This window comes from Fukomys damarensis, unplaced genomic scaffold (assembly GCF_012274545.1).
Source record: "Fukomys damarensis isolate Sample0158 unplaced genomic scaffold, DMR_v1.0_HiC HiC_scaffold_33, whole genome shotgun sequence".
Taxonomy (NCBI): Eukaryota; Metazoa; Chordata; class Mammalia; order Rodentia; family Bathyergidae; genus Fukomys; species Fukomys damarensis.
In genome coordinates, this window is record NW_022900945.1 from 3,002,797 (window position 1) to 3,013,407 (window position 10,611).

The 10,611-nt window shown below is 56.9% G+C and overlaps 1 protein-coding gene across 1 annotated transcript in view; it reads left to right on the forward strand.

Annotated features, from left to right (window-relative positions):
* Raver2 (ribonucleoprotein, PTB binding 2) overlaps positions 1–10,611 on the forward strand; it is a 63,057-nt gene that overhangs the window by 37,979 nt on the left and 14,467 nt on the right. Inside the window, exons 7-9 of the mRNA XM_010605232.2 lie at positions 1,779–1,970; positions 7,436–7,562; positions 9,177–9,262. Of these exons, the coding sequence (XP_010603534.1) occupies positions 1,779–1,970; positions 7,436–7,562; positions 9,177–9,262 (405 nt within the window). The remainder of the gene's footprint in view (positions 1–1,778; positions 1,971–7,435; positions 7,563–9,176; positions 9,263–10,611) is intronic.

Below are 10,611 nucleotides of genomic sequence, written 5' to 3' on the forward strand. Positions count from 1 at the left end.
CCGTCTCCCTCACTCAAACATTCGGGATGGCGGCTCTGGCAGGAGAAATGTGAAGTTGGGGGTGTCGCGCCCGACTCGGTGCTTTCCGCGGTGGTAAATAAGTCGGACAGGCAGTTATTTGAGGTCGGCCATCGCCTTTTTCTAAATCCTCGTCCTTCAGCCGCAGTGCGGTGACCCCAGGAGCCCCCGTGTGCCATCAGAGCGCCCCGTGAGGCCCCGCGCCTCTGCCCTGGCCGCAGAGCTCACTGCCTGCTGACTGGGCCGGGGAAAGCCCGCTCTCCCGAGCGTGGCCCGTGGGATCCTCAGCGGTTACCCAGCCGCGTCACGGCCCGGAAACTTCGCTGGGTCCTGAGGGACCAGTCAGCGCCTGCGGAAATCCCGGAGGACGGGAGCACAGCGGGCCCCGGGGCGCACCCTGCGCGCGCAGAGCTCCAGGGGGGCTGAGCATTTAAAGTGGCCCCGCTTTTGAGGGACGAAAACCAGTGTCCTTTGTAGAGCGGCGAGAATCCGCACATCAGACAGAAGAGTGGTATTTTTGGTTTGCAATAGTAGGGCTGCGTGGGGCGCCCCCTGTCGGTGCGTCTCTGAATCCAACCCGGCCGGGAGCCAGGGGCCGTCCGGCTGGAGCAGGAGAGGGCGCTTGGGCGCATGGAGAGCAGCAGGTACTTCCCTCCCCAAGGGTTACCGGGGAAAAAGAGATTGGAGGGCAGTTTTAAAAGAGAAAAAGAACATGAAGAAAAAATAAAAGTTTATTCCAAATACCAACAAAGTCGAAGAAAAGTTAAGTTTTAAAAATAAAAGAAGCCAGCGAGAGAGACGTGGTACTGGACGCCTGTAATTCCAGCATTCTGGGAGGCTGAGGCAGGAGGATTGCAAATTCAAGCCAAATCTGAGCAACTTAGACTTAGATTCTGTCTCAAAATAAAAAAAAAAAATGGAAAAGGGCTGAGGACGTAGCTCACAGCAAAGGCTCTGGGTTCAATCCCAGTTCCACAAAAATAAATAGAATAACAGTAAAAGAAACCAAACCCTTAAAAAGGGTTTCTTTGGATATCTGTCTGAGAGGTGCAGACCCGAGCAGGAGTCCGGTGTGTCGTCTCGGACAGACCCGGTGGACTTCTGAGCACATCTGTCACTTTGTGGCTGAATGTACCATTCAGACGCGCTCCGAGCTGGCCGTCACGGTGTCCTGTGCCGCTCCTGCTTTTGCTCTGGGTGCAGGCTGCCCTGATTCCCTTCCTCGGGTGGCTGGACACACGGCGAGTGTCACAGTGACCAGCTCACTTTGGTCACATTCGGGGGAAATGTCCCAGGTGCACTTTCCTGAGTGAGGGTCGTTTTGGTATTCTTGCCCAGATTCCTGGGCTCTGCCAAAATATCAAGACAAAAGTTGACTGAGATTCCTTCCCCTTTTCTTTGCTGGACGATGAAGACTTTGTTTTACGTCAGTGTGGTTCAGCCGGACGTGGTGGTGCACACCTGTCATCCCAGCACTTGGGAGGCTGAGGCAGGAGTATCGCTGTGAGTTCAAGGCCAGCCTGGGCTACACAGTGAGACTCTGTCTCAAAAACAAAAAACAAAACAAAAAAAAAATCAGCCACTGGTTTATCTTCCTGCCTTTGGGAAGGCCTGCACCTACCCAACGGTAAACCCTGCCTTCCATACAGTAGGAACACAGGGTCACCAGCGTGTGCTCTGCCTTTGTCCTTGAATGTGGATGTTGTTCCTGTCGTGTCTGTCACTGTGAGCTGTGCTGGTGACGAGCCGTGTCCCGTCAGCTGGCGCAGGATGAAGGATGCTCCCCGGGGGGCTTCGCCGTGGTGGAGTACAGCAGCCCGGAGCAAGCCGAGGAGGCGCGGCAGGCAGCCACGGGCCTGAGCATCGGGGGCCGCGCCGTCCAGGTCTCCTTCTGTGCCCCAGGGGCGCCGGGCCGGAGCACTCTGGCGGCACTGATTGCAGCGCAGCGTGTGGTAAGGTCTCCCTCTTGTTGTATTATTGTGATTGTTGTTGTTAGCGTTAGGGTTTGCTTGAGGCAGCATCAAGCTGTGTAGCCCAGGCTGGCCTTGAACTCATGAGATCTTCCTGCCTCAGCCTGCTGAGTGTTAGGGTGGCAAGTGCACACGCCCCCAGCTGGCCTCCTCTTAGGGATGGGGAAAATTCTAATATTGTGCTATCTTCATGGCTGCCATCTGTGCAGGGTAACTGGTCCCAGACTGTACTGTTGTTATGTTTCCGTGACACTGAAGGCATTCCTCGTGTTCGTCTTGTTTTACAAAGTTGGTTAAACGGCATGGTGAATGAAGTCAGTTGTCACCAGAAAGAGAAATTCTGCTTACTGCAGTGCGTCCATCTGGAGAAACGTTTTGAAGGAATTTCGTTCACTCAGCAAATATTTGAGTTGCTATTTCTATTTTAAGTTTGGAGTGCAAGACACCTGCTTTTGAAGAAATGTTTGAAAGTGTCGTGATTACTCTTCTCACTACTGGGATACAATACCTAACACCCACAAGTTAACGGAGGAGAGGTTGATTTAACTCACAGCTTGTGGAGGTGTCAGTCCATAACTGGCTGGCTTCGAGGCAGAGCTGCGTGGCAGGAGGGTGTCACGGGAGAAACAGTCCACGGCAGGGCAGGAGGTGGCGGTGGCAGCCTGCCTTTCTGTCCCTTTAAGCTATAAACCTATTGACTGGTGCTGCTCACACCTAGGGCAGGGCTTGCATGATCCACACCCAGAACTATGCTAAGCTCAGTTACCAGAGCACCCTCAATCCCAGCAATCCCAGCATCGCACACCCGTGATCTCACCCGCTTCTGAAAGCCCCATCTACGAGTATGTGAGGCTTTGGAGGCTATGCAGATAAAAGCGTAACAGGAAGTGTTGTGGCGCCCACAAGTCTCCAAAGATGAGAGCTTGCTTACCCGGCGCCACCTTGCCACTTCCTCATTGTAGTAAGTGGCAGCTTCCTCCCCGCGGGAGGCTCCTTAGGGATGGAGACCACGCCTTCCGCAGACCACCCTAGCACGCAGCACAGCAAGGGTTTGACTTCACGAAGGAAGGAAGTGGGGGAGGAAGAAAGGAGGACAGTTTTGCAAATACTGGGGAGAACCTCATGAAGAAGTGACATTTGGGTGTCACGTTAAAGAACCGAGTGTGGCATTTAAGTGGGACATTAAGGACAGATGCGAAATTGACAAGCCAAGCGAGGGACTGCCAGAGAGAGAGAGCTTCTGCGTGAGCACTGCCTGTCTGCATTGTCAGGGTGGGAGCCTGCATTTGCAGTCGGCGTGCTGCCGGCCCTCGTGGCTGACAGGTCTTCACCCTTGTGTGTCCCTTGTTTGTCCCTCGCCTCTCGTCTGCCGGTCACCTGCCCTTTCGCCTGTGCTGAGGTGCAGTTGTCGCCCACCGCTCCTTCCACGTTGTCGCCGTGGTCTCTGCAGACAGGAGCCAGCCGGGTCCCCACGTTACAGGGGGTTCAGGATCTGGGGGGCTGCGTGGTGCAGAGGTGGGGTGGGAGAGCTGGGCCTGAGGGGCAAGCTGAGGCCTGAGGGACGGGGACCAAAAGTGGACGTCACGGGGAGCTTGGGGAATCTTCTCTCCGCGCTGCAGCAGTCGGACCAGGGTCAGGAGATTGGTCAGAAAGAGTTTCACAGCCATACTGGGCAGGAGGAAATTAGAGGAAGGGATGGAGGGAGTGGCCTTGGTCTCCCATCGCCCGCCCTCCCCTGCTTTCTGACCTTGCTTCCTGGACCCCTCCCATTTTTGGTGTTTTTGAGACAGGGTCTCCCTATATAGCCCTGGCCGGCCTCGAACTCACAGCAATCCTCCTGCCTCGGCCTCCCCAAGTACTGGGGTGACAGGTGTGAGCCACACCCAGCTCCCCCTTTTCCCAGTTCGCTGTTCCCGCGCAGGATCTTTGCTGTCCTTATGCCCTCGCTGGCTCACGTGACCTCAGCCATCTGTTGGTGTCGCCTGCCTTTCTGCTGGCTGTTTGCCCTCCCACCAGATCAACTCCCCAAGTTTGTGACTCTGGGCCTCCAGTCCCTGTTCTGTGGCTCTGTGGCCCAGGCTCCATGTCCCCCAGGAGGGTGGCCACTAACGGTGTGAGCCCTGCTGCTGGCTCTTGGCAGCTCCTTCCATTTCAGAAAGCGGAGGAAAGAGGTTTATTGGGCAGAATTTTAAGGTAGACAAAAAGGAGAGGGAGGGGGACAGAGTGCACATTGGTGCCTGTGTTTGGGGAGGGGCAGTCTGTGGAGGGGGTGAGGCCCACAGGTGGGGGTGAACACAGGACTTGCAGGCACACAGCCAGCCAGGCCGCTCTCACTGTCCTGCCTCGGCCTCCCCTCTGTGAGTGACCCTGGCCTCTGTTATGTGGACCGCTGACCTGTGTTGGGCCCCGCCCCGCTCTGATTGTGGCATTCGAGGCCCAGCGCCCGTCTCGTCCCGTGCCGGCTGCCGTCACAGCTTCCTCCTCCGTCTTCTCCTCAGCCCCCCACTTGTGGCCCTGTAAACGCCGCACATCTGTCCTCCAAGCGGTAGGGCAGAGCCGGCCTGGGGTTGCCGCCCGCACAGGCACAGTGAGACCCGGACCCCGGCCGCACTTTCTGTCCTCTTCACCTTCGGGCCCTGGCCCAACACGGTCTCTGTCCCCGCTGCCGCTCGGGCCTGGCCCCTGCCGTCGCTGGGATGAGGGATGAGTGTGGTTCTCCAGCCTGGAGCTGCCGGGACCGCCCGGTCTTTCCTTGCTGTCCGTGTGACTCTAAAACTGGCGGTGGTGGCGTGGAGTGCGCATTTGGGCCGGCCCCTGGGTCTGTGTCTCCAGGTGAGTCTCACACCCTCCCTTCAGGGTAAGTGGCGCAACTGCAGCGTCTGCAGAGGAAATGACTTTCTGCGGAATTGTCGTTCTCTGTGTTCTGCGCATGGTTAAATGTTTCTTTCACTTAGGGTGGCAGAGGACACACTGTCGGGAGGCCGGGGTAGGAGTGACACCGTGGCGCTGTGCTGCACCGCGGGCAGTTTCTTCCTGTGTGCGCTCCTTCCTCCTCGGCGCTCTCCAGGGTTGGGAACACTCCCGCCCTGAGCTAGCTGGCAGCTGGACATCCAGTGCCTCTCCCGTGACGGCGCTGGGCCTTGGCTCACGGCCCTGGCCACTGTCCCTTGTCCCTCGGGCTCTGAGCCTCCCCGCTGGGCTGCCTGCTGTGTGTCTGTGCCCTTCCTCCCTTCTGTGCTCTTTACTTGGGCTCCGATGACAGGAAGCAGCCGGGCCGCTCTCCTCTGGGGCTCCCCGGCCCCGTCCCTGTCCTCCCCCCACTCTGCCCTTCGCCTGATCTCTGACGCCCAGCTGCTCGGGGTGTGGGTCACATGCGTTCTGCCCCTCATCTGTGTCTTAAAGCAGCGTGGAGGTCCAGGGCGCCACCCCGTGCCCTGTCCCCTGGGTGGAGAAGCTGACCCCGGTGAGGGTGGCGCCTGGTTCTGCTCCCGCACCCGCTCTTTCTCCCTTCACGACTCTGTCCTTGCTTCCGCCACTGGTAAAATCCTGGAACTTCAGACTTCCCACGCCCTGTCATGGATTCTTTCCTGTTTGAGTCTAATCATTTATTAACAAAAGGAACCCTCAGGGCTCAAGCGGGAGTAGAAAATAGCATCTTTCTTGCGTTTTAAAGATTACATTTTAAATGAAATTTTAAAGGCTCTCACAGTGACCTTATCAAAGCCCCGCGCCCTGCCAGCTGAGCTTCTTGCTGTGCAAATCGAAAACACAAAAGTAAAGCTGACCCAGGGAAGGGAGGACCGTGCGTGCCACACAGTGCACATTATAAATCTCAAACTTTTCACCTCAAAAGGAGAATTCCAAGGCCACGTTTCCCCTGAAACAGAGCAAGGCCTGGGGGGCCGCCTCTGACTGCAGCCTGGCGGCTCAGCAGAGAGCCTGTCTGTCCCTCGCTGCCTCCACCTGGGGTGTGGCTCCGCCTCAGATCCGCACCTCCAGGACTTGAGTCCCTGCTGGCCAGGCTTTGAGTGTGGGTGCCGGAGTGACTCATGGCACCGCGTGTGCCCCAGGTTCAAGCCCCGGCCCCAGAATGCGGGGAGCAGGACCTGGCCCACAGCCGGCTTCCGTCCCCGGGGCTGCTGAGGGAGCTGAGAAGGCTGCGCAGACGGCAGGAAGCCGTGGTCCCAGCTGCTCGTCCGTCTCCTGAGCCCACATCCATCCGTCCCTAAGCCTGCTGTGGCCTGGGCGGCTGCTGCTCTTTTCCTACCTGCTGTGCAGGCTGAGAGAGCCAGGCTGAGAGAGCTGAGAGGCAGTGTGGAGGGAGCTCTGTGGCTCTGTAACCCCAGAGCCGTTCCCTGAAGTCAGTGCGGAGTGCACACCTGTGATCCCACCACACAGGGAGGCTGAGGAGGGAGGATCACAAGTTCCAGCCCAGCCTGGGCAACTTAGACTCTTTTGTTAAGAAATAAAAAGGGGCCAGGGATTTTGCTGCGTGGTGCCAGTGCCTGCCCGGCAAGCATAAGGTCCTGAGTTCAATCCCTGGTACTGAAAAAATAAATAAATAAAAAGGCAAGGATGGAGCTTAGTGCAAAGGTCCTGGGGTCAGTCCCCGATACCGCACACACAGCCCTTCCCTGGTGGCCACCCTGGATCATGGCCAATGTCTACTTCACCCCCTCTGGTGGCCCTGTTTTGCTGTGTGCGGGGGAGAGTGACCCGGCTGGCTGGGTCAGGTCTCACTTTCTCAGGGCCTGGAGTTTGTCGTGTTTCCCTTGCATGCATCAGGCTGGTTTGTAAAACTGAAACAATTTCACATGTGTAGGAGGCGGCCCAGCTACACGTGTCAAAGTGGTGCATCTCGGTCTAGTTGTAGAGGATTAAGTTAAAGAAATAGAGATGTTCGGTGCAGAGTTTTGCTTTGTCAGACAGCTCACATTATTAAACTTTTCCTTGTTGGCAGCACTGGGCTTGGAACCCACTGGGCAAACTCCTAGCACTGAGCTGCACCCAGCCCTGGTGTTAAGCTCTCATCAGCGGTATAACAGGACACTTTCTGCTGGGCACGGTGCACACTTCCCGGCATTCAGGCGGCTGAGGCAGGAAGATCACTGTGAGTGTAAGGCCCACTGAGCTACATCACGAGTCCCTGTCTCAAAATCTTTTTAAGACAGACTTCTGTGGTGTCAAAGTGCTTGTGTTGTTCACCAGGTTACCTCGCCATCCGTCAATTCGGATTCCCAGTGGCTCTTTAACGGCGACTTGAGGTCGCACAGATAGTGGGGTGCAGATAACGGGGTGGAGGCCTGTGGCCAAGAATGGGACGGACACAAGCAGACAGACCACAGCGCAGGCTCTGGCCGGAAGAGGGTTCAGGGAGAGGCCTGGGGCAGCGTCCTGCGCGCTTGCCCAAGTGCCTGCCCTAACGCGTCCAATTTGTGTCCCCGAAGATGCAGAGTGGCCAGAAGGGGCTGCTCCCGGAGCCGAGCCCGGTGCAGATCATGAAGGGGCTGAGCAACCCCGCCACGCTGCAGGCACTGCTGCAGCCCCCGCTGTGTGCGCGGGCAGCGAAGCCAGGTGAGTCCGTGGGGCCCTGCGGCCACCTCTCCAGGCCCGTGAGACGGCCTGAGACAGTCGTGTGCTCTGAGTAGTCCTGGTAGGCACCGCCTGCTTATGCGATCCCGACTTTTTAACTGCTAATAAACGTTAAACAACGTTAAATGAAAAGAGCTCCGAGTCACCTGAATCTGCTGCGTGTGTGCCTCCGGCTCACCCCCGCGTCTGTGACAGTTTTAGCAGGATTTTTCTGCTAGCCGTGCCGAGGGTCTGTCACAGGATGGCTTCGCTCTATAGCGCATGACAGGGGCGTTACTTTCGTCTCAGCACCGTGACTCTCTATGGTATCTGCATACATCGAAGAGCAGCCTGCTGGGCGTCCTTTCTGATGTGCGGTTCAGAAGGTGAAGATGTTCGACTTTCCGCAGTGTGGCCGCACTGGCACCGTGGGGCTGGACGTCGGTGTCCAGGGCTCCGGTCAGTCAGGGCAGCCTCCATCCCAGCCGGCCGACACCAGCACTCCGACACTCGGAGTCACCGCCGGCCACCACATAAAGGGCTGCACCCTCCCCCGGCTGCCCCTGTAGGCCCCAGGCCAGGGGCTCCCGGCCACCTGCATTCGTGACCATCTGGGTGCGAATCCGAGAGCTCCCAGCCTCCCACAGGCACGTGCTCGCCACCACACGCGGCTGCTGGGCGAGGGGCCGTGGCGCCCCCGGTCTCCCTGTGACCGTCCTGTCCCAAGAGCTCGCCGCAGGCCCCTCCCTCTGCTCACTCGCCACTCCCTCCCCGGCCCAGCCCGGCTCCCGGTGCTTAGCCGTGTTCACACGACAAGAACACTCTTCCGAACTGGGAGATCCTAAGGACTGAGGGGCCCCTTTCAGGAAGCATGGACAAAACCAGTTTATTTTTTTGGTTTTTTTTAGTACCGGGGATCGAACTCGGGACCTTGCACTTGCCAGGCAGGCACGGTGCTGCTGAGTTACATCTCTGGCCCCACCAGTTAAATTCTTTATGACACAGCGCATTCACAGCGAGTGTTTCGGGTGATCGTGTCATCTGTGCGTACGGCAGGAGGCCCGTGAGGGATTCTGACGTGGCCTGCTGTGCATCCGGACACCTCCTCTGGTTTCACGATACAAGGGTCTCCCTCCCTGCCTTGACACACGAGACTCGGAGAGCCATTATTTCCTCAGGCGCCTGCTCTGTAGTTCGATGATTTTGATTATGATCAGGAATGAAGACAGTCGTTCTCACAGCTCACCCAGCAGATGCAGCCGTCTTAAATGTTTGTGCCCCAAGTAACAAAGCTTCCAAATATATAAAGCAAAACACACAGCACTGAAAGGAAAGGCAGGCCAAGCCGAAGCTAGGGGATGAGTTGGTCACACTAAGTGCGGTGGAGAGAGAGCCCGGGCTTCGTACTTTATGGCTGGCAGAAGGCTGCAATGAAAGCAACTTCCAGGACTGAATCACGAGGAAGGAGCTGTCACCTTCGACCACTGACAGGGTCAGCATATCCTTCATCCTCTGATAAATCTGTGAGACGTTTAAGGGAATCACCCTTTACCCTCTGGGGCTGTTGCGTTTGCATTCTCTTACGTCACACAGTTGAGTTTTTCTGTTTTCTCACAGCAGTTCTCGGAGCATCCCCCAGCCTGCCGCAGCTCATCAGCACCCCGGTGCCCCCCACATTCTTACACCTGAGTAAAGCACACCAGGTACGTGGGCCGGGGGCTCCAGGTCACAAGGGTCTGGAGAGAATGGTTCAGAGTTCCCAAGAAGTCGACTGATTGTTTTGCTTTTAAGGAAAGTCTTTAATAAGTACACGTTGCTACTTAAAATCGTAGCTTGGTGAGTATATCAGGTTTAGGGAAGCTCATCAAAGCAGCACAGTTATATTTATTGATTCCTGTTTGTTAGGCAGAGAAGAGGTATATTTTGCAGTATAGTTCTGCTAGATAATAAGTCAATAGTTCAAAGTAAGAGCTTTTATATTTACTCAGAAAATATTTATAGGGCTGGGGTGTGGCTCAGGAGGCCTGGGATCAATCCCCAGCACTGCAAAAAAATTACAAATATATAATCACGTATAACTAAGTCATTACAATTGAAATGTGTTTACAAATATCCGTGCTATTGGAAACAAATGTTGCTGGGCTGGGGATTTAGCTCAGTGGTTCCGTTGCCTGCCTCACAAGCTCAAGGACCCGAGTTCCATCCCTGGTACCAAAAACAAAACAAAACAAAAATCTGAAGGAAATAAATGTTGCCATCATTTTCAGATACTGTTTAAGGCTGCACCATCGTGTCAGGCTTGTGTGGGCTGCGGCTTGGCACAAGCTGAGCAAAGGACCGAATGGTCCGGGCGCAGCCCCGCCTCGCCGAGCCGGCCTGCACTTCTGTGCTGAGCCTGGTGCAGACCCAGGGCTCTGTGGGGCCGACCCCACTCACCTGCACATCTTATCAAGAGCCTAGCAGATACCAAGCCTTGCTGGTCACCACAGCTGCAGCCTTAAGCACAACACTCCGGGCGCAGATTTCACACAGCAGGGAAGGCGAGGCTGGCTGGTGTGGAGGGTGGTGTGCGGTCAGGGGCTATGGCATCACTGTGGGGTCAGGAGGCCAGATGCCTCCGTCCAGTGTGAATGCTGCTGATGTCCCAGTTCCAGGGCCGCCTCCGCCCTCGTGGGTCTCTGCTCCTGCCGTGTACTCCGCCCAGGGTGTCCCCACCTACGCCGTATCTGTGCCCATGTCGCCTGTGCCCTGCACTCCGTCCTCTAAACTCCACTGCGCCGCTGCGTGTCCTCGTAGCCCCTGGTTCTCCTCAGAGTCGCCTCTGTGATCTTCTGTTCTGATCATTAACCCTCCCTCCACGTAGACCCCGAGACCCTGGTGCTGCAGCTGGCAGAGAACAGAACAGGGTTGGGGCAGCGGGGTGCGGTGCCTGGCTGGGCAGGGCCGGGCGGGCTCGCTTGTGTTAAGGATCTGCAGCTGGGGGGCAGGTGGGTCACCGGCCGCCTGTCCCCTCCCCAGAGCCCGTTCCTGCAGAGCCTGCCCGCTGTGGCCC